The sequence below is a fragment of the Pteropus vampyrus genome, unplaced genomic scaffold, assembly GCF_000151845.1.
Source record: "Pteropus vampyrus isolate Shadow unplaced genomic scaffold, Pvam_2.0 Scaffold307, whole genome shotgun sequence".
NCBI lineage: Eukaryota > Metazoa > Chordata > Mammalia > Chiroptera > Pteropodidae > Pteropus > Pteropus vampyrus.
Genome location: NW_011889088.1, coordinates 115,690 through 139,669, shown reverse-complemented (window position 1 = coordinate 139,669; position 23,980 = coordinate 115,690). Strand labels below are relative to the sequence as shown.

At 31.6% G+C, this 23,980-nt stretch overlaps 1 protein-coding gene and 1 non-coding gene across 3 annotated transcripts in view; both read right to left on the bottom strand.

Annotated features, from left to right (window-relative positions):
- Positions 1–23,980, bottom strand: part of IPO7 (importin 7) — a 40,570-nt gene that overhangs the window by 4,019 nt on the left and 12,571 nt on the right. The window contains exons 3-23 of one of the 2 annotated variants that reach the window (XM_011377239.2): positions 23,480–23,633; positions 22,901–23,059; positions 19,498–19,654; positions 17,916–18,005; positions 15,573–15,667; positions 15,376–15,460; positions 13,434–13,568; positions 12,738–12,837; positions 11,940–12,016; positions 11,688–11,804; positions 9,326–9,415; positions 8,748–8,913; positions 8,398–8,558; positions 7,193–7,321; positions 5,542–5,608; positions 5,333–5,458; positions 4,769–4,866; positions 3,321–3,416; positions 2,116–2,336; positions 1,817–2,022; positions 824–1,030 (exon numbers count right to left, since the gene is read on the bottom strand). In XM_011377239.2, the coding sequence (XP_011375541.1) occupies positions 824–1,030; positions 1,817–2,022; positions 2,116–2,336; positions 3,321–3,416; positions 4,769–4,866; positions 5,333–5,458; positions 5,542–5,608; positions 7,193–7,321; positions 8,398–8,558; positions 8,748–8,913; positions 9,326–9,415; positions 11,688–11,804; positions 11,940–12,016; positions 12,738–12,837; positions 13,434–13,568; positions 15,376–15,460; positions 15,573–15,667; positions 17,916–18,005; positions 19,498–19,654; positions 22,901–23,059; positions 23,480–23,633 (2,736 nt within the window). Of the gene's footprint in view, positions 1–823; positions 1,031–1,816; positions 2,023–2,115; positions 2,337–3,320; positions 3,417–4,768; positions 4,867–5,332; positions 5,459–5,541; positions 5,609–7,192; positions 7,322–8,397; positions 8,559–8,747; positions 8,914–9,325; positions 9,416–11,687; positions 11,805–11,939; positions 12,017–12,737; positions 12,838–13,433; positions 13,569–15,375; positions 15,461–15,572; positions 15,668–17,915; positions 18,006–19,497; positions 19,655–21,838; positions 21,858–22,900; positions 23,060–23,479; positions 23,634–23,980 lie in introns of those variants that run through there. The other variant, XM_023521605.1, reaches the window with a different exon arrangement.
- On the bottom strand, positions 8,995–9,179 carry LOC111730345. The gene has a single exon (XR_002776641.1). It is a non-coding gene; the product is annotated as a small nucleolar RNA SNORA23 (small nucleolar RNA).

Sequence of the window (23,980 nt, the reverse complement as noted above, 5' to 3'; positions counted from 1 at the left end):
TTAAGGATTAACACATATTTAAGTCTACAAAATACAAAGCCATGGACAAAAGCAAGTCAGCAGTTCTTGGCACCTTCATCAATTCTTGCTGCCTGCCGTCTAGCTCAGAAACCATTTCTTTGTGTTTCTGCAACCTTGCATCAAAAGTGCTTTGTCACAGGTTTGGAAAACTAATCAGAGAATTTATTCTACATCAAAGTTCATAATGCATATGCATAGGAATAAATAGCGCATCAAAGTTCATAATGCATAATGCATAGGAATAAATAGCACAACAGTTAACTCTAGGGGAAAAGAGTTTCAAATATGTTTTGTTGAAATCCAAATAAACAATGGTAAAAAAAAAAAAAACCCCAAACTGACACCTAGTATTCGGTAACCACATACACTGACACAGGAAAAAGGGACTCTAAGGCCATTATAAATAGTTAAATCCTTAACAGGTGTGGATTTGGCTGGGAAGAAAAGATACACAAACACATAAACACACACAAAGAAAAGAGTGGATACTTCTGGGGAAAGTTGGGAGGATAGAAATCAGAAGTGGGAAAGAATCATCCTTATATAAACTTTATGAACTATACTATCTTCCTAAAATGTGCATGTTTCAAAATTATATAAATAAAAGTAAAATAACAGGATGGAGAAAATACTCTCAAACTATGGCAACAGTAGAAATAACTTTACTTTGCCTAATAATCTTTAATCATATTCTAGTTTGGGTTTAATATACTCAAAATTGCTTTAAGGAACATAAGAACAGACTGCTTCAGGGAAACGATCACAAAGAGGTATCTGAATTACATATAACAAATTGACTTACTCTGAAATATAGCTTTAAATATCTGATATTCATCAACAGGGTTATCTTCATCATCAATGATTGTGGAATAGCCTTCCAGAGCAGTCTCCTCTGCATCATCTTCTTCCCAATCTTCATCATCTCCATCTTCACCTGCTTGCTTAGCCAGAATCTCCAAATATTCTTGACCATCTTCATCAATGTCATCTTCATCACTCCCCAGTTCCTCTGGCAAGTCATAAAATAGGTGCTTTTGTTAGTACTGAAATGTTCTGCCACTCAACAAGCTGACAGTGATAACTGTCAGTAAATTACAAATGAATAAATTCAAGGAAGAGTTCCAGGAATTGGTGTTTAAGTACATATTCAGCAATAAACAGAAAAAAAATTCTCATTGAAATCCAAGAAACCCAAACACAATTCTTAATATTAGAGGTTTAAAAAGGATTGCATAATACGAGATTCAGCACTTGGTGTGCTCTTGGCCTTATGTTATATACCAAACCAAACACCAACAGTAAAGTAATATAGTTTACGTTACATCCACAGAACATATTTTGCAATGTTTTTAAAGGCTAAGTTAATGCATGATAAAAAACAAAAATGGCAATAGCTGTCTTATTTTGGAAGTATTACAGTAATTTCTCTTAAGCAGCATTCAACCAATTTATATTCTTGTAGTCTATAGTGTTTTACAGGTAAATGTACTAGGCAACATTCAATTAATTTTATAAAGTGCAAAGATGCTTTGGTTTTAGCATTAATAAATGATAGATGTTTGCCAACACTAAAAACCATAAATGCCTAGAACTGCTTTATGTGTTGCAGATACAGCTGATGTTTCTGCCTTCATTGACCTTATACTAGGGGGAAGGTAAGGCGGTCTTTCTATGAATGAATGTGAAAACATTTGGCTATGATCCCACATTTCTTTAGAATGGCTAACAAGACAAGTTAAGCCCTGTGATATTTCTAACTAGGTAGGTTTGGCTTCTTCCATCACAAATCCCTTACCCGTTTCATCATCATCTTCAGCTTCATCATCATCATCACTATCATTCTCGTGTTCCGCATGGCAGGCATATGCTCTTTTTAATCCATTAAATAAAAGGATAAAAGCTGGCAAAATCTGTCCTGAAACCTGATTTAAAACTTGTGGTATTTGTTCCATATCAATAAGAGCACACAAGCCCAGAACACACATCTTTCTGTCATGTAACCTAAAAAATAAAATAATAAAGATTTCTTTTTTTTTTAATAAGCAGCATTCCTTACAAAGTTAAATAAACAATTATCCAACGTATGTCACTTACCCCAAGAAACAATCAACATCATTAAGCCACTGGGTAATAAAATGATTTGTAACTGGTTCAACATTATTGGGGAAGCGAAGATTTTCTAAGGTGTTGAGAAGTAGGTGTGGATTATAATATAAAGCTGCAATGGCAACTTGCAGGCACATTGTTCGAAGTTCACTTGTCTTCACCTCTCTTGTCAGTCTCTCTAAAGCTGCTTCCACAAATAAGGGAATGCACTGTAAAGAAAGATAGCAAAATATTCCAAAATTATAAGTAACAGCAGTCTATACTACCCATAGAACTTACTTGTGGCCTCAACTAACTGCTTTTCCCCATTAGATCATAGAATGAACAGTTTTTATTGTTGAGGCATTGCACTGGGAAATCTAATTTTAAAGGAAATCAAGACTTTACTGAGATATTAGAGCCTCACCACAATAGCAATCATGGATTCAAAATATTCCTATGGATTAACCCTACTGTGGTAATCATTACACAATATATACACATATCAATTCATCACACTCTTTATCTCGAACTTATACAATGTTATATATTTCAATTATATCTCAAAGCTGGCAAAAAATTCCTACTGAAACTGACCACGGAAATTTAACAACTAAATTTATCTTACCGCATGCAAAGTGATAGATAATGTGGCAAGCAATAGGCTCACAACATACTATGAAAAACACCTTAAGTCAAAATTTACCTTGCATAACAAGTAGCGATAAAACTTGCCAGTTGTATTTAATATATACATATTATTATTTTTTATTTATTTATTTTATTTTTTAGGTGAGGCAACTCTTGGTTGACCTCACAGATTGCAAGGACCTTGTCAGCTTACAATCCCTTATTTTTATTTTTCACATCTACAGAATATGGTCTTCCTAAGTGGTCTCCCATCCAAGTACTAACCAGGTCCGATCCTGCTTAGCTTCCAAGATCGGGCTTGTTCAGGGTAGTATGGCCATAGACTAACATATACATATTAAACATCATCATATATTGGTTAAATTTTAAACCAACATTACCTAGGTATCATAATAAATAATAATGTACAGAATATGTAATAAATGGCCCGATGCAAAAAAAAAAAAAAAAAAAAGAAAAAAAAAAATAAATGGCCCGATGCAAAAAAAAAAAAAAAAAAAAGGAAGGAAAGATTCCCTCTCTGAAGCCTCACATACAAACAATTAACAGATAGCCTCACTGACCTGGTCGATGCCACGCCCTTTGCACTGTAGAATGATGACCTCTAACAATTTTGCTGCATGACACTCTGCATCTTCTCCTGCAACTCCTGTAAGAACCTGATCAACACAATATAAATTGCAGCAAGGCGTCATGAAGCCTTTCAATCTGAGAATTTCTATCTCCTGTCCAGTTCTGATTAAGAATATTTAAGATACTCTAAATTAGTATGAATGATTACAATATTCAGACTACAGTCTAAATAAAGCATCTGTGAGGATGTGGAGTTGTTTGTCTATCTGTCATATTCCAGCAACCTGGGATCTTGGTCTATGTAATTAAAGCAACTTCTCTGTAGTATTGTTCTGGACTATCGCATGTTGACAACCACTACCTTTTCATACAAACATGCCAAAGGACCTTCACCTTAGTTGAAGTACCTTACCTTTCTCAGTGATATCTGGCTCTTGTGTAAACAACTATACTGATATTGCTAGGAAAACCTTTACACAAGTCTCAAAATATAAAAAATACTGACCCTGGAGTGAGAGAGGAGGAAAAGGCAGCCTACTGATGGCAAATGTCCCCAAATAAGAAATAAAAAACATGGACTTGACCTGCTAGAGGACTCCAAGTGTTAAGGATAAGTGTTCTGGAATATGATGGTATAGACAATATCTATTTCCAGAGCAGTAACAAAACTAATATTATTGGCAATAAATATTGGAAAACATAACTAGATGATTATTTTGTAACTAAGTGCACAGAAAGGAACGATATCAACGAGGACAAGCACATCTAAAAATTTCACGAGCAAAATCATTTCTTAAATGCCTAGTGTTAAACAGCCTGCTACCTCTCAACAAGCACTGTTAGAAATTCAAATGCTACCATTTACATTAACTTTCACATCTATGAAGGGACCCCAATGAGTATTTTACCCCCATCTCTAGTTTAAAAAAAGTAGCATCCACCCTAAACATATCTTATGATTCTTCTAAGAAATGGCACTGTATTTTTGACTTTTAAACAAACCCTCGCATTTTACAATCTTGCTATTTACTACGTAATTATCGTATAGCCTTCATAAACCTACAGCCTCCGAGGAGTTTTCTTTATAAAACATCGCTAACAATTCCTGATCCTTTCAAAAATCTCTCAAGTTCTGGATTCTTTCCTTCTTTAGATTCAAAGCCTAGCAAAGAACTAGGTTAAGATAAACTCCAGACACTCTGAAACTCAAAAACATTTATAACTCCAATTAAATATCAGAGAGCAGACAAAAGAAAAATACTTGTCAAAACCATTGCTATGACATCTAGGAATCAAAGTCTTTAGTTCATAACGTTTAAAGCCCTTATTCTGTCAGACCCATTAATAATATGTTCACCATAATGTGTTTATCATGTAGCTTTACAATTTCTACTTTTTATATTACCAGCCTCATATGTTCTTCTATTAAATTACCCACCTTTTTGCACATACTGTATATCATTTCAAGATACTTGGTATCAGACAGAAGTGTGTCTGTATCAACTGTCACATAATTATGAAGCAGAGGCATCATATCTGTATTAATAAAAATCATCAGTTAAATGTCTTTACTAATATAAATGCTTTGTTTTTGAAAAATTTCCTTAGAAAAAGAAATCTGGAATTGTTTTGTCCCTAACATTCACTTTTAAAGTATATTCATTTTTAATTAGATGTAGAAATGAACAATTACTAAAGTGAATTCCTTTATATCTAGTTAAAGCACAAAGATTACACAAAGACTGACTGGGGGGGTGGGGGGTGGGAGAGGAGGAGCAAGAGAATAAGATATGAGTTAAAGAAAAAAATCTAAAGTAATAACTAAATCAAACTATGCAACAGAAAACAATGCTATGGGTCATCCTTGAGCATTAACTAATACTGATAACTTACCCAAACAATGAAGCATTTAGTAATATTCAAAAGTATCTGTTCAACTGATATACAAAAAATGAATCAAAATGGGGGAAATCCTCAGTATTTCTATATTGACTTGACTTACCTGTAAAGTAATCAAAGCCATCTTGCTGAAAAACCTCAAACACCAGAGGCAGAAGCTGCCACATCTGTGGAGACACTTGTTGACATGTCAAACTATGTGCTAAAGAGAAGATCTCCTCATAGAATTCTAAAAGAGAACACTGAGTCATTAGGACAACGATTGCTGATGTGAAACAGCTGTAAATTCTTAGTACAATCAGAGGTATATACCTAAGACATGCTGTTGTAAAACAGTTCCAATGACCTGTAAGCAGATTCCCTCAAGCTGCTGGGTTATCTGAAAGAGAAGAAAAAAACCCATTATGAATTGCAGCACAATGAATGAATTACTAATAATATATAATGTAACTCACTGCATTTAAGTATAAAGTCAATACTGTTAAGAAATCATTTTAAGTCTTTGCTTTGAAATGACTTATCTTATGATGCGTGAATCAACTTGGATTCAAATTTAATGAAATACCATTAAACTGAGGCAAACACAAGGAACAACAGGCACAGTTTACCTAAAAAGGAAAGAATAACTTCCTGGAAAAAAAATTAATTATGAAAATAAAGGAACCACAACCATTCTGCAGACAGACTTATATCTGTGTATAAATATAGATTTATTTGGCCCAGAAGTAATGAAAATATCATTGCCAGTGGCTTACAGAAAAATTATTTGAAAGAAGGCATTCCCACCACTCCCAATAATTAAGTCACCTCCATTTATATAATTATACTACATATGGCAAACCAGACCTCCAAGTCATACAAGACAGATAATACAAGCTCCTTTCTAATTGTCGGTATGGTCCTCAGTTGAAACCCCAGTCCCTGAATTCCATCAGAATGTTTAAAAGCGGGGAGAAAAAATAAAATTTACTAATCAGATATAAAAACAAAACATCCATCTCAAATATGTATTGTTCTGAACACATTTTCAACTTTTCAAATATTGTAAACAACTGATCTGTAACCATAAGGAAGCTTAGCTATAGGGGTCTGCCTATTTCTAATTACAATCTAGAATACAAAAATAGTTTACTAAAATCTCATGTTACTTTTAGCAATTTGTAATTAATCTGAAAACAAAATTTATAAATATTAATATCTGCATTGGAATTATAAACACCAAATTCAGGACAATGATTACTTCTAAGGGAAGGGAGTAGTGAAATGGGATTAGGAAGTGGTACCCCAAAGGTTTCAATTATATCTCTCTGAAATTGTTTCTCTACTGGAAATAAAGTCTAAAGAATATACTATAAAATGTTAAAATCTAATAAATTTAGGTAGTGCATAATGGGTTGCTTATAGTTTTCTCTGCATATTTCTTTTGTGCATATTTTAAATAATTCTGTTCTTAAAATTCATGATTACATTTCTCATACCTGTCTAAAGGATAATGATAAAAGAAAAGTAGGAAGATGATGGTGACGACTGTACAACAGGTGTGAATGTACTTAACACCACTGAACGATATGCTTAAAAATAGTTGATGGTAAAGTTTGTTATGTGTATTTCATCATAATTAAAAAACAATTTTTATTAAAAAGGAAAACTAGATTGAGTATGTTTTCTTAAGAATTACCACACTTTGGAATTAAGAAAGGTAACCTAGAGGAAGCCAAAATACCGAGCTTTGAAGATATAGTAATAAGAATACCTCATTCTTATTCCTTCTAACAGTAAGGAACTGAAAATAATGTACTAATCCTATCTTTACAAAAGGGAACTAGATAAAAGATGGCAAAATCAAAGTGCGTGAGAAGATAACCAGAGAATTATATGTCACAATCCTCCAAAAAGCATAGAACAGTTGATGAAGAATGACTTGAAATAACCTAAAACCTTTACAACACTGGATCATTCTTACCTCTTTATGGTCTTCAACTACACTAAGAAGCGTGTCGATGGTATTTAGGATTCCCATTGCAGTAACTGCTTTGTCGTCACTTCCTTCTTCATCTGGCCCAGTCTGGATTACTTGATTAAATGTCATTGCCTATATTCAAGTGAATATAATTCAGGTTTGCCATTAAAGCAGCATAAACATATTTTGGTCTAAAATTTTTAATTTTTAAAATGTTCTCACTGGGACACCACAACCGACCAATGTTTCCTAACTGATTAATAATAATTAAGAACATGGACTCTATAATCAAATGGTACCACTGACTCTTACTAGGGACCTTAAGTTATTTGACCTCTGTTTCCTGATATTTCATTTGGGAACTTCATAGAGATATTATGAGGATTAAATGAGGTAAGCATAGAAACTGTTTAATATTACGAATATTTTTATTAATATTACTGGATAACATTTGACAATGCCCCAAAATAGGTATATTAATCATGAAAGTTCAATCATTTTGAAACAAAGATGGAGTCGTAACCAATAATCACATTAATATATTATAAATGCAATATACATACATACTTAATAAATGCTACTATATTTATTCAAATGTCTTTGCCCATTGCAAAATCAGCTGCCTTTGCTTAAATCCACAGCAAATATCAAGAATGAGATTCCTGAAACCTTAATACTTAACAGGAATATAAACTTCATCAAATAAATCATTATATAGGAAAACGGAATGGATACTTGTTGGGCACATGTTCATACTTTTTATTACCCTTAAATAATTTATTTAATTCTCAGATGTTTGGGGCTACGTACAGTAAACAAAGGCCATCTATAAAATAACTATTTACACAAATTTCATTTTTTTAAATTTATAACTATTACGTCTACTTCATCTCTAAGTTGGTCCGAAGTATTTTGGGAACTATATGAACTAGGCAATCATAAAGCAATATGAGGTAGCAGTTAGAAATGTGCACCGTAAAGGCATACAGCTCTGATGTGAATCCCAGCCCCACTCATTGTAGGTATGGGTAAGTACTTACCTTTTATACCTCATATTTTCTCTTACAGGAATAGTCCACACAGGATTGTGTGAGAATTAAACAAATTAAATATATATCAAGGGCTTACAACAGTATCTGACCTACAGTAAGCTCTGTGAAAATACTTCCTCTAAGGTAACACATATATGATTGTTTCAAATAACATACCAAATGTTGTGTCATTTCTACTGCAATAGGAGTAACTTCTTCACTATATTCGCAGATCATTTTCTGAATTACATTGGTGAGATCATCATTTTCTGTTTCTCTTATAATATGAAGAAGAGCCTGCATTACAGGTCTGATAAATGGCGTGATATATTCTTTAGCTATAAGAGGTAAAGAGAGAAAAATGTTAGCCAAAAATAGATAAAACTCCTTAAAATCTGATACAACATACACCAAAGAGTAAAAAAGAGATACTTTCACATAAAAAGATAATGTTTCAGGTTTCTAGGATTACGTCTTGTACACTTATGTGTAAACACACTGCACTATTTGAGATATAAACCCATTACCTTTTTCTTGATTGCTGATCAACACTTGAAGTGCAATAGCAGCTTCCACTTTCACAGGCATTTCCCTATCATCAATGAGACATCTTCGTGTCAGCTCTAAGGCCGTTTGCAGATTCTGGTCACTTTTGAATTTCACTTCACAAAAATAGTGAAGAACCCAGCAAGCCTTTTTAAAAAATGCAGTGAGTTACTATAGATATCTTACATTAAATTCATCCAAGCTACAGTTATCTCTATTCCCTAAGTTCTGTGTATGGGAATTTGGAGGCTGGCCAGTGGTAAATTATGTCCAATGAGACAACACTAGACCAGTACTATGATCCCAACTTACTCTTTGGCTGCATGATGTTTGTGTGGATAGCAAGATCTGAATGCAAAACACAGACAGATACTGCTATCAGACACAGATGAAAACTATGCACACATTACAGCAGCCAATTAAAGATTTACACAAAACATAAGTCTAAAATGAAATATGGCTTTTAAAGTGAACATTAAATTTTCTACATTGAAGTTCACACAAGTAGTCATTCATTATAAGATGTAAATATATAAATTAACACAATTTTAAAACATACCCTTGCTCTCATGTAGCCTAGTTCACTGCTGAAGAGAGGGAACACATGATTCTGCAACATGTATTCCATCTGATCTTTGTAGATCTTTTTCTGTAAATATAAACAAAAATTATTTTTGAACGAATCCCAAATATAACCAACTCAAATAGACCAGTGTTAAAATGACTACTACTGTTAAAACACACATTTATTATGACTCTTTGAACCCCAAGATCCACATCCAATTGTTATTCTCAAACTCTACCATCAAAACCAACCAAATACATTTTTTACATCATGTTTAGAAACAATTATGCCAAATCTTAGCAGCAATGATCTAATGGAATGTGGTTAATTTTATTCTTTACCTTATAAAACTATTATAATGAAAAAACCTGTGGGAATGTCCAAATAAACATAACATAGATTGAAAAATATCCTGCCTGCTTTCAAGGTAATAATCTGGATAGCTAAGATACTTGTATTTTCTAAATGTTAACCTGCTTTTAAGAAACGTTCCTTTAACTGTATATTAAATCAACATTAAAAACTTATGAACACTTACAAAACTGAAGAAGACTAATAAGACAAAAGAATTAAATGCAATGTGAAATCCTGGAATGGATCATGGACCAGAAAGATGGACATTAGTGGAAAATCTTGAAAAATGTGAAAGGCATCTGTAGATTAGTGAATAGTATCATATCAATTAACTTCCTGGTTTTGAGAAGTACAGCATGGCTAAGATGCTAAAATTAGGGGAAGCTGGGTGAAAAGTAATGAAAACTATTTTTGCAATTTTTCTGTAAATCTAAAATTATTTAAAAGTAAAAAGTTAAAACAAAAAAATCTGAATGTACTAAGAACTGACTCATTTCCAGCCTTCTATACAGCAAATAATGACTGTCTTTAATTTATACTTTAGGAACTAAAAGAAGGATGGGTGGACAGGTATAGAAAAACTGAAGTGACACAAAATATGCACACAACTTAACAGGGACAAATTCAATACAGCATCATATGAAGCAAGGTTACTGGGAGTGGGATGTACTATGACTAAATATTTACTTACAATTAGAATAGTTTCCATTTATTAAAGTGAAAACAAATTTCAGATCTTATTTATGAAAAAGTTTGACATAATGTATATAATTTAGTTAAGGATTCTAAAGATATATCATCTAATCCAATCATTCATTCTTTACAAGTTTGTCACAAAAGCATGATATTTCTAGGCCATGAATGAATGCATTCATGTGTACAAATTTCCTTAAACATCAATATTTTGAGAAAAAATACAATATTTTACAATCATCTTGCTATATGAAAACTCATGCAAAAAGAAATAACTTTAGCATAAGCAACAAAAGAAGAGATAAACTGGGTATTATTTCAAAATCATATCAAAACTTATACTTCAAAGGACACCATCAAGAAAGTAAAGATATAATCCGCATGACAGAAAATACTTGCGAATCATATATACAAAAAAGGTCTAGTATTTATAATATATAAAGAACTCTAACACAACAATAAAGATAATAACCCAATTAAAAATAGACAAAGTATCTGAATAGACACTTCTCCCAAGAAGATATACAAGGCCAGTAAGTACATAAAGATTCACAGTATCATTAGTTATCAGGGAAATGTAAATCAAAAGCAGAGAAAAACCATCTGACACCAACTAGGATGGCCATAACAACAAAGACAGATAATAATAAGTGTTGGTGAAGACAAAGAAATTGGAACCTTCATATATTGCTGGTGAAAATACAAAACTGTACAGTTAGCCACTATGGAAAGCAGTCTGGCAATTTCTTAAAATATGACCAGCAATCTGACTCCCAAGTAGGTATTACTCGAGAGAAATAAAAACATATGTCCACACAAAAACATGTACACAAATGTTCATGACAGTCAAAAAGTGGGAACAATGCAAATGTCCATCAACTGATGGATAATAAAATTTGATATAGCACTACAATGGAATATTACTTGGCAATAAAAGGAATGAAATACTGAAACATGCCACAACATGAATGAACTTTGAAAATATTATGCTTAAGTAAAAAAAGCCACTAAAAAAACCACAGGTTATACCACTTCATTTATATCAAATGTCCAGAGTAGGCAACTCCATAGAGGAGATAAAAAACATATTAGGCATAGCCTAGGGCTAGGAGATCTCAGAAAAAAATGAAGTAACTGCTAATTGGGTTTCTTTATGGAATGATGAATATGTTTTGGCATTAGAGGTAATGGTTACACAACTCTGATATGTGAGAAAACACCAGTGAACTGTACACTTAAAATGGGCCAATTATATGGTATGTGAATTTTAACTCAATAAAACTGTTATTAAACACACACATAAAAATACCTTCAGAAGTATTTCAGCTAAAGAACCAATCATATGCAGGGCTCCATCTTTTTTTCGAGGATCGGCATTTGGTTCGGTGAGAATCTGGTAGCAAAATCCCATAGTCTTTTGCAGTACCTAGATTAAAAGAGAAAAGTAATACTTTATTAAAAAACAATGACAAATGATTTACATAGCTAACCTTAAAAAAGTGTGTATCTAAACAAATTTTAAATATTAAAGCAAAAGTATTCTACACATTAATTAACCTACCTCTTTCCTCTTACTACAGGCTGTAAACAAAAGTGTCTGGGCAGCAGTGGTAGGAGAAATGAAATCTTCAAACACATCTAGAGAATATATTTGAAATTAATACAGAAAACAGTAATTTCAATTTCTTCAAAAAATATTTGCACATAATTTATAAATGAGGCTCTGTAAAAAAAAAAAATGACCTTACTCTTTTACTAAATCTTCACACAAGGTGAAAATGAAAATGAACAGATTCCCATATAATTTTGCAAAAGCCTAGTTCCATGTCTTTTCTGTACAAATTAAATGCTAAACCACAGATTTCTCCTAATGATTATTTTCTTTCATACAAAACACTACTACTGTGAGAATTTTCACAATAGGGTTCCAAAAGTATCAACTACTAAAAGTACATGAGATTTTGGTAGAAAGAAGGACTAATAATCAACGTTAGCCAAATTTAATTCCATGCAAAGACTCTGTGTAATTCCAGCTTCCAGCATGTGTCTTCTAAATTCCCACATATTTGATGACTGACACAGAATCCAAAAGTTAGACACTTAGTATTAAAGTGCAATCAAATTTCTAACAGTTTTGGCATGTGCCAGAAGCACATCTAATAATAACACTATTGTATTTGTGTCTCTTAAAAATTATCATTATCAAATGCCATAACTAATGAACAGCCCCCAGAAGTCTAAACAACAGATAAATTTACATTGAAACAATAAAGATTTTTCAGTACCAAAGGCAAGTACCTTGGTTTACTATACATAAACCTCCCCTTATTTTATTTCCAAAAAAGTGAAAATTCCTTACCAAATTTCATGCGTATATATTCATAAGGGTCTTCTTGCCAAAGTTCTTCATCAGCATCTGTATAGCACATCAATGGAAAAATAACATCTTGGATAATGCCCTGCAATTTAAAAGTTAAGAATGTAACAACCTTAAGTCAGTCTTCAAATTTAAACCTTCAAATTTCTGTTAAGTGGTAAAACAAAATCTTAGAATCAAATTTTTTTTTTCATTCTTAGATCAACTATCAATGAACATATTCTTCCCTCTGTGCAACAATTATGAAATAAAACGTGTACACAGGTAGCAATTAAGTATTCTAAGTAAATACAACATGAAATTTTAGTTCAAGTCCTATAATTCTAAATGAAGCAAATAAATTACTCATAGAAATAATACGTAAGCCAATTATCCTCAAAACCAATCTGGTAAAATAGCTCTTTGCTTACTCCAAATTACATGATTAAAATATTAACTAATCATAATCAAAAATAAAAACTACAAGGCAAGTTTTAAGAGTTTTAGATAAAAAGATAATCTGAATAGTCACAATATGTTTGTTATATCTCATTTTTCTACTCTCGAAACGATGATCAGAACTACACTAAGCAACATAAATCAACAAAAAACACATTTTTCAACCTTTATGGTCATTAATGTTATTTCCATTATAGTTTCTAGAAAAAAAAAAAACCATTTCAGATAGAAAATTATTACTTGTATATGAGGCTTCAGGTTCTTCCAGGTGAGGGCATGAGAAACTCCTTGATTAATATAATTTAATGTCTGTTGTAAAACTCGAGGAGCCATATATTGCTTCTCCTTGTACTGATATAACACCTTCAATAAAACCTTTGAGAAAAAATTTTGATCAAAAAACAAAATTTAAATAGAAAATTAACCATTTATAAACCAACAAAAATATCTGACACTTATCTTAATATGCAGGTCATTATCAATAACCATATACTTTTAAGAAAAAGTAATTTTCAAAATTATATGGAGAAGCACATTTATTTCAAGGCATTTAAATCAACAAATTGAAGTAATATTTCGTCGAAGGACTAGTTTCTGATTAAATAAAAAAGAAGGGACAACCATATGTTACTTATTGAACAAACCACAATATTCTGAGAATGCCCTATATTGTTAAAATCACCTTCTAGGAAAATCTTATCCACACCATTCACCTACATATTTAATATCTGGCAAGAGTTTTCATTCTACCTCGTATTTCCGAAAAGCAACTGTCAAAATATGGTCCACAGACATCTCAAAGGGTCTGTGAGGTCAAAACTATTTTCATAATAATGCTAAGTTGCTATCTGCCCTTTTTTACTGTGTTGACATTTGCACTGATGGTACAAAAGGGTGGTAAAACTTCTTGTCCTAATATGAATCAAGGGAGTAGCACTAAAATGTACTAGCAGTCGCCATATTCTTTACAGCCACTTAATTACAGAACAAGTTTTCCTTAAGAATGTCCTTAATGAACCAGGAATATTATAAATATTATTAAATGGAAGTATATATATATAGCACTTCTGCTACATACTGAAGAACAATTGTTAGGAGAAAAGGTAAAATGGTAGCTTCTTCCATCAAACATTATCATATACTTGAAAGAAAAACTGATAGACAAATTACGGTTATTTAAACTTATGTATATTACATTTTTTTTTCCTCGAAAATGAATAAAATGAGCCTGTCACTTCAAGGAAGATAACCAACAATATGTTACTGGTATTAAAATCTGAGCTTTCAGGGAAAAATTAGAAATCTCGAAATCTTAAACTCCTACTTAGATTCAATTAATAACTTTCTAATATTTAAAGATATTTCTCATGAAATCAGTGGTGATATTAACAAATGTGATTTTTAAATTGCAAAATGAAATGCATTAATATTAGGAAAATCTGCATTAACTCAACAAGTCAATATTCTCTAAATGACCAGTGAAAATGTTACAAAATATGTATGGGTAAAAGACCCATTCGACGTGCAATATAGACCAATGGGTATTACTGTAAAAGAATATGAACTGTTCAGTTAGTTTCAAACTCCACATTGCAATTAACTTTTAAGAACCTACCACTGTCAAATTTTGGTGTGAGATTAAAGAATTTCCGCAATTATGTGAAGTCTATTAAAACATTCTTTCCTTTTCCAATTTCTTATATGGAAGGCCAAATTTTCTTTATGTCCACCAAAACAAATTAAAACAGACTGGATACAGAGGCAGATGAGTATATAGCTAGCTGCCTTTTATTAAGCCAGACATACAAGACATTAGTAAAAATGTTTAACAATATCATTTTCTCTTGCTAAAAATTTTCATTTTGGAAAAGTTATTTTTAACAAAAAACATATTTGTTAATATGTGATAACTTATTTTTAAATGAATTAGTACTGTCAGCAATTTTATTTTAATTTCTAATATGGTAAATATCACTAGGTATAACCCACACATATGCAAGCTCACAGGGGTTCTCGATAATTTGAAGTATAAGGAAGCCTGAAGCCAAAAATGTTTGAAAACAGCCACAGGGTTCAAAATGTTAAAGACTGCTATATACAATCTTTCGATGTCCAAGAAAGTTGAAATAGACAGAAATTAATAAAGTTATGTTTCTACTTAGAAAAACTATCTTAGACTTACTTGCTGGACACCAACAGCAAACGCCTTCAGAAATACTTCGGCAAATTCATTGTACTCCTTGGAAACATTGCCAGGGCTTCCATATCTAAAAGAACGTTAAAATGCCCATTGTTTCTTTGTAATGCTTTATATTAGTACTTAATAAAACCAAAAGCATGAAAAAGTAAACTTAAACCATCATATATCAAGGAGCTTACCTTTCAAAAAGCCTTGCTAAAATATGTAAAGCCCACTTCTTACATTTCCACCATGGTAACTCAGGTCTATCATCTTCTTCAACTTGAAGTGTTTCCTTATTTAAAGAGACATTTATTTAATGATAGTAAGAGATGATACAATCTAAGAAAAACAGCATGAGATAAGAAGAGATTCACAAAAACATAAATGCTCCTCCAATGTTGGCCTTTCATTAATAAAAAGCTAGATTTGGAAAAGTACTGTTAGTTAAATATAAGAGGCACTTTCACTACTTCGACTAGTTACAAAGGATATGCTTTTTAAAATTCTTATCAAAAGTTAAAACCCAAACATTTCAGTCTAGACCCAAATATAAAGTTCAGGCCATGACATGTAGCTTAATCAAAACCAGTATAGTTCAAATCTAAAGGGCATGAGAAACTACAATTCAGAAATCTAGTTTCAGAAATATCAGTATGAATATGCAAAGATATATGTATGAGAATATTCATTTACAGAACTATTTGTAATAGTGAAAAACTGCCCAGAACATAACATTTTTTTTAAGAAGGAGATGTTTAATTATGGAACATCCATGAAAGACTACTACACAGCCATTAGAAAGATGGATCGATCATTCATTATATATTGACCTAAGACATCTATGATATATTTTTAAGTTACAATGAAGTGAGACTGTGAAGCAACTAAAAGTCCCATACATTGCTAGTGAGAACAACCATTTTGAAAATCATTTTGCAAGTTACTTATAAAGTCAAACATACACCTACACTGTTACTCAATTCCATTCTTTGGTATTTAGTCAAGAAAGATGAAAATATGAGATCACAAAAAGACTTATCTAAGAAAATTCACAGCAGCTTTATCTAATACTAAACTCCTGAAACCACCAAGATGTCTATCAACTTGTGAAGGGATAAACTGTAGTGTATCTGTACGATGGGATACTACTTGGCAATAAAAAGGAAAAAACTACCACAACATGAATACATCTGATAAATATTATTAAGATTAAGCAAAAGACAATAAGTACAAAAACATTACTTTTGCATTATATTCTAGAAATGGCAAAACTAATCTATAGTGCTAGAAACGAGAATCATAATGGTAGAGATAACCAGAACCAGCCACAAAAAAACATTCTAGGTGATGTTTACATGGGTGCATATGATTGTCATAACTCACTGAACAATTTTCTTACAATATGTGCATGTTTATGATATAAATTATACCAAAAAAGGTACAAAATATCTAAGTGAAAACTTTTAAAGTTGTATTTTATTTTATATAGTTCTATTAAGTGTGTACAGAAAAATATACATTTAAACTAGTTTCCTATGGAGTGGGAGAAACATCATTTATTTCTTCTGTACTGATTTTATACATAAAAATTTGAGTAATAAACTACAAAATAGGAGATTACTTTTACTTCTGACACTAATAAAATTATGTTGGATAAATTTAAGAAACGCTTTTGTGTCTGTTTAAAATAAATTCAGGACTGTTATTTTTGAGGATTTAGTAAGGTATATAAAAGTACTAAAAACATATCAGGCATTCAGGATTATAAATTCCCCTACCTCTCTAGAAAACTATATTATAAAGAAAAAATGTTTTTTAAATTGTGATTAAATGTTAAAAAACAATATAGTTGGATAATTCTGTATGTACTAAAAACCACTGAATTGGATCCTTTGAAAATGTCAATTTTATGGTATGTGAGTTACATCTCTTTAAAAAAAAAAAACAAATATCATAAATATTAAGTTTGATCAACTTATAAGCTCTTCCCCTGTTCATGGGTGTCTGACAAATTACTAGGCTACAAATCTAGCTATGGACTCTTTTTAGATATAATTTCTAATTTATATATAACATAAAGTGTAGGGTATACAACATGATGATTTATGTATATATGTATATAATGATAAAGTGATTACTATAGTAAGTTAAGGAAGGTGGTCAAAAAGGTTCAAATTTCCAGTTATAAGATAAATTAGTTCTGGAGATATAATGTATAGCATGGTGACTACAGTTAATAATATTATTTGTTCATATCACAGAAAATATTTATAACTATGTGAGGTGATACATATTATGAGCTCTTAAAACTAAGAAACAGAAACATTAGGATGAAATATATAAGTACTTAAACAATACATGAAATAACTCTTCAAGAATTTTTACTTAGTATATGCATACACATAAACAAATGAAATGTTTATCTAAAAAAATTTGTATTATGATTATGTAAGTTTATAAAAATATTATAGAAAATAGTTAAAATTCTCAAAAGATAAATATTTATGTTTAGTAATATAAGAGAACACAAAAGAACTTACATTAGGTACATCCCTGTTCACAACAGTCTTTAAAATTTCGATCCATTCTGTCAGGTTCTGTTGGTTTATCAGCTCCAGTGGTAGTGTATACTAAATTAAAATCAAGAGTCAATTTTTTAAGTCCTTACAAAAGAAAATCCCACTTCCTTTTACTCTTCATAAATCCTACTAAAGGTATTTCATTCAATCCACATTTTCTTTTTTTTTTTTTTAGTAGATAAGCAAATTTCTTACTTGGCTGATTTGGTTAGTCATCTACACTGGTGAATTGTGGGAATAACAGTAGGCATCCTTGTTCCCAAATTACTGAGAATACATCTTATTTTCACCATAAGGTGATATTTATTGTGGATTTCTAGTGAATATTTTTTTATCAACTTAAAAAAATTATATTCCAATATTCTTAAAATTTTTTTTAAAGCAAGAATGGTTATTAAATTTTAACAAATACTCTATCTGGCATCTTCAAAAATGGTTACAGGTCTCTCTCTTCATGAGTTAATCACAAAAATTAATTTCTAACTGTTGACCCATTCTTGCATTCTTGGAATAAATCCTATCTCTTAATAGGCTTATAAAATCAATATCTTATTTAGGATTTTGGGACACTTATTTCCATAAGAAAGAAGGGGCTGTATTTTTATATCAGGGCACGCTAGTCTCAAAAAATTTGTTGCAGAAATAAGTATTTTGTCCCCTGCCCTAAAACAATTTATTTAAAAACTTATTTTTAATCTAAAAGTTGGGATCTCATCAGTTGGAAGGGTGTGGGGGAATAAAAACAGTACACATATTGTCTATCCAAATCACTTTAAAAAGAATTACATAAGAAGGAACCAACAAAATGGCGTCAAAATGCCCTTAGGAAGACTGGGAAATATTAGATTGTCTTTAAAGATCTAGCAAAGACATGCGAAATCCAACCAAATAATTACAATCTCAGTGGAGGAAAAGTCACAGCTCTATTTAAATGAGATTTAAAAAGTAAGTAATGGCCTGAATGGAAGCAAAGGTCCTAGTAGATGAGATGAATCCTTCTATAACTATATGGTACAAAAAGAATCAAATTTTAATCCTGATCAAAAACTGTATTTCATTAAGTAATTACATTCCACTGAGAACAGAAATATGGCCATTTCCTTAGTGGATATTTCTTGTCCCAGAAAGATTTAGAACAATATACAAAAATTATGAAGCCCATTACTGTATGCTAGTCAAGCCCACAGTATTTTTGTGTAAGCTTAGGAATAGGGTTTTGTAATTATCTGGACAATCTACATATATGTGGCATACCAGAGCACTTGTTAGATGTCAACTGTAATCAAGTAACTAATTTTCAGACTTGTGAATTCTTAAGGTACAGGAAAAATTTACTAATTTTATAAATAGTGTTAGATAGTTTAAAAGAACTTAAGATTGACTATGTATAATTCAAGATTAGTCGTTTGCATATTTGGAGAAGCATGCTTGGTTAGACTTCAAACGTACTTATAATTTCGGCTATTTATATTTGGTAGCAAATCATCTACTTAATCTAGATACACGAACTTTTTATAAGTAAAAACTGCTTTATAAAAATTACCTGAACAAGAGCATAGAAAATCTTGAAAATTTGTTTCTGGATGAGAACAGACTGATCAGACTGATCAGAAAGAAGTTGAATAAAACGGTCCTTTAGCACTGGCAGGAAATGCTGCATTGCTGCTACCAATGGACTCCGTTCCTCTGGTTTCTTGTACCTTTGGGTAGGAATACAAACTAATTCTGTAAGAATTTATTTTTATTTTATAACTCTTTATATACGAGATATAAACTACTTGTTTGTTCGCACAATTATAATGAAATAGAAGAAAAATTCACTAATATGCAACCAAACACAAGCAAAAACAACTTGAGAAAAGTCTCGAATAATATCTAAAATTTACTAAGCATTTCTCATGAGGTCATAATCTTCAAGGCTCCATTAGTATCCTCACTTCTACGGTTGAGGAAACTGAAGCACAGAGAATTTAAATATCTTTTCCAGTATATGCATCTCGGTATAACCTTCAGCAGATGAGATCCAAGGTTTGCCCTCTTAGCAACTTCACTATGCTGTTTCTAATTCTGAATACTGATAGAACTGAGGAGCTACAATGATTTGGCTTTTGAACATTAGCAACTGATGTATATAAAATCAACTGTTTTATCATCCTTAAGCAATTTACATATGAAGAGCATTAAGGCAGAGTGGCATCTATAAAGCAGAAAATATTCCATTTCTAAAAGCATTAAAACCAGAAGTTCATTTATAACCCATGTTATACAAAATCGTACCTCACAGGCTATATATGATCTTCATTTATCCTATCTGGATTGACTATTCACATATTTTTATAGCAGATATAATAATAATGTTTGACTATTGAGTGCTGGTACAGATTTCAATAGGAACACTACATAATGTTATGTAAATCTTATTATCTTTCTAAAATCCTTAATTCTAAACCACATTTTGCTCTAAGATTAAAAAACTGCTGACCTGAGACATTCTCACATATAGATTAACATTTTAAATATATTGTTAAAAGGTCTGTTGGCTTATTTCAAAAAGTAAATTAAATAATAGAATTTATAGTTTAGAACTATGGGAAACTTCAGCTTCCTTTATTTTTAGAATACATTATTTAAACTGCTTTAAAATGGTTTTCCCTTACCAGAATCCAGTTTTATCTACTGGTAGACTTTTTGAAGAGGAAAATATGTTTAAGAATTGCATATCTGAGCACATTTTAAAGACATTCTTAGAACAAAAGTAAATTGCCAAGAATAAAAAACACCGAGAAATACACTAATAATGACTAAGACTGCTAAAACATTTAACTGACAGATAATTTAAGTATTTTAATGTGCTGAGAAAATATATCTAGCATATATTTTAAAAGGTTATCAGCACATTTGAGTCAACAAAAGAATAACAATTTAGAAGTCAGTTACACTGACTATAATAACTGACAATATTCTCTTCTAAAAAATATAAGAACTATATTATGCACCTCTCTGCATTTATCCAACCCAGGTGATCACTCACATTAAGAGGGTTTGAATTCCATGTTAGACATTCTTCTCTACCTCCCTATCTACATTGAGTAGTGGACTATATTAGTTGTTAATCTAAGCTAACAGGTATGAAAGTAATTTATGGTAAGAAACAAATTACTATTCTATAAGACCTAAAGTTCCTAAATCTGTAAAAATCTGACACTAATAAAAGCCCACTACCACAAGACTACAGTGTGTCAAGCCGGTGAGCTATATTGATAGGAATCCTTAAATACTAGCTCATCACTTGCCTATTAAAAAAAAATTCAATGGTTCATCTGTATCTAAAAAAAAACTTCAATGTTTGGTTCATCTGAATCACATCCATGGCATTCAAAATCTTCTTTAACATGGTCCCAATTTACAAGTCCAAAATTAACCCCAACCTCTCAAACAGAAATTATCTATAGCATTTAGTAGTCTCCTCACTACTCACTAAAGACAGTGTCTCATTTCCACCGCTGTACCTTTCTTTTTTGTTCACACTACTTCACATGGTGTGACATGCCTTCCTCTTCAAATGCTCCTTCTGTGCTCCTTCAACTGACAAGTATTTCCTGAGGATCTATGCTCCTGAAGGCCACAACTTCCAATTTCTCCATGAATTTTCTTAGAACTGCTTCAGTCCACACAGATCCCTTGTGAACACCTTGTGCTCCACAATCGAACACTGGCTGAAAATGAACTGGAATTCCAATACTGTAGCAGCCTCCTGTGTCTCCCATTTAAAAATTCCCTGTCACGTTCTCTCCTGCTAAGATTATAGGACAGGAGAGACTTGAACCTCCTCAATGACAATGACAGCTTATTGTTATTCTCTCTCATTTTAGTCACTCACTTACCAGAACTACAACAACTGGCACTCTGACAGAGGTTGGAGCAACAGCTGGAACATTCCTTAGCAGGAAGATGGGTAGCTGGTGGGAACACAAGAAAACACCAGTACCAATGCTGTAAATGGTATATTTCTCTCCTGCTCAGAACAAAAGCAGCAGTTCATCAGCTACTTTGAGTTGGGACCCAAAAAGGGTATTGGAGGCTAACTACAAGCCCCAGAATTAGAGGGCTCACAATGGCATCTGTGTAGCTGTTAGGACTAGAAATAAAGCCACCACCATGGTTTAAGTGTTCCTCATGACTTCCTCATAATTTTCTAATATCAAAACTTTCATTTCCCTACCAATTTCATTATTTTCACCACAGACTTAAGAGAAAATCCCCTCAACATTTGGCTTACTACTTCCAGTGCTATATATCTCAACTATCAAAGTTAGATTTTTTTTCTTATCCCTAAACCTAGATCTAAAATGATCCCTTGGTCTAAAATAATCTTTCTTACTGATACCAATTACTTACATTAATTATAATTTGCTCAAATATGCAAACACTAAAACAGGTGACTGTGAATACTTCAAAATACAATGTTTAAAAATGGTTATATGAAATTCCAACATAATCTCGAGGTAAATTCTTGAAACTTATCAAGAACCCAAATTAAGATAAAAATTCACAGAAAGCCACAATAAAGAGCTCTAATGCTCAATGTATTTGGATCCTCTTCACATTAAAAAAAAAAAAAAAAAAAGCTTCTATTTAGGCATTCTATCAGCACATAAGGAGAAGCCCATACTGAAGGAGTTAGAGATAACCCAATTTTTGAACAGGGAAACATAATGAGCAAGAAAAAAGAGCACAAGTAGTTTATCAGTTGAATTAACAGAAGAGGTTATGGAATTACAATAACAATGACATTTCAAAAAGAAAACATTGAATTAAAATCAATATAACTCATTAATTTTAATATTTATGCCAAATGTAATTTTAGATGTTCAAAAAAATTAGCTTAAATTTTCCAAACTTTCCCCACTTCTCAAAACTCTATGGGAATTGAGAGAGACACTTACTCATAATTTTTCACAAGCTGATAGAGGCAAAGAAGAATCCCTAGCCAACAAGCACTGTTATCAGACTGAAGATAAAAGCCAATTTTGTCCACAATGGCAGTCCAGCGGCTTGGATAATCATGTTTGATGATATGATGAATGCATGTAGTAAGTTGTACCCTGAAAGTCAAAGATAAACAATAAGGAGGAAGAAATGCTACCTAGATAAAATTTTACCAACTCATACAAAGAAAATGGCTGTTTAGACAAAAATAAATGAGTCATTGAGCAAAAACTATCTGTTCCTATTTCAAATAACAAGACTATACAATATAAATTATGACAGCATTCTATAGTTTTATCTCCTTTCATTTGATCAGTGTTTCACAAGTTTTACATGAAGTTTAAAAGTATTTGACTTTATAAATGTAAAAATCAATTGCAATAAGAAAATAAAACAAAAAATGTCTCCTGTAACAGCATTTGTTACGTTTTCTGCTATAAAAATGACAGGTTTTTATGTTTTAAAAAGACTCCCAATGTCCACCCTCAAACCCCGAAAATGGATAAGTTTAAAAAATATATATATTATACATATACCTGATGAGCTCAGGAGAGTGAATAATGGCCTCTACAATATTTTCTCGAATACAATGCCGATCTTCTTCTGGAATAGTATAAGGGGATATATCCCTTGGTGCTGTTTCCCGATCTGGCCAATATTGTGTTATCATATTTTTCAAATAGATAACACCTAAAATACAGGTTAATTTGACAAAAAGAAAAAGAGTATTTATTATGAAAACACTGTAAATATCCTTTATAAGTGTCCACACCTCAATTTATTTCTTTCAGATCAACCACTGTTAGTAAAGCTATCCTTTTAAAAACAAAATAATGCATTCTATTATTTTAAAAGCTGATAGTCAAATGCAAATTTAATACTCAGTGAACAGTAATAAACTCTTTATTAAACACAGAGCCTAAGAGAATTTCGCAAATAAACACACTACAAATTAACAGTTAAGATTTTTTACATCATTTATTCATAATACTTTTTATCCCTTTTTTTGTAGAAAAGCTATCTAGATTGATTTTACT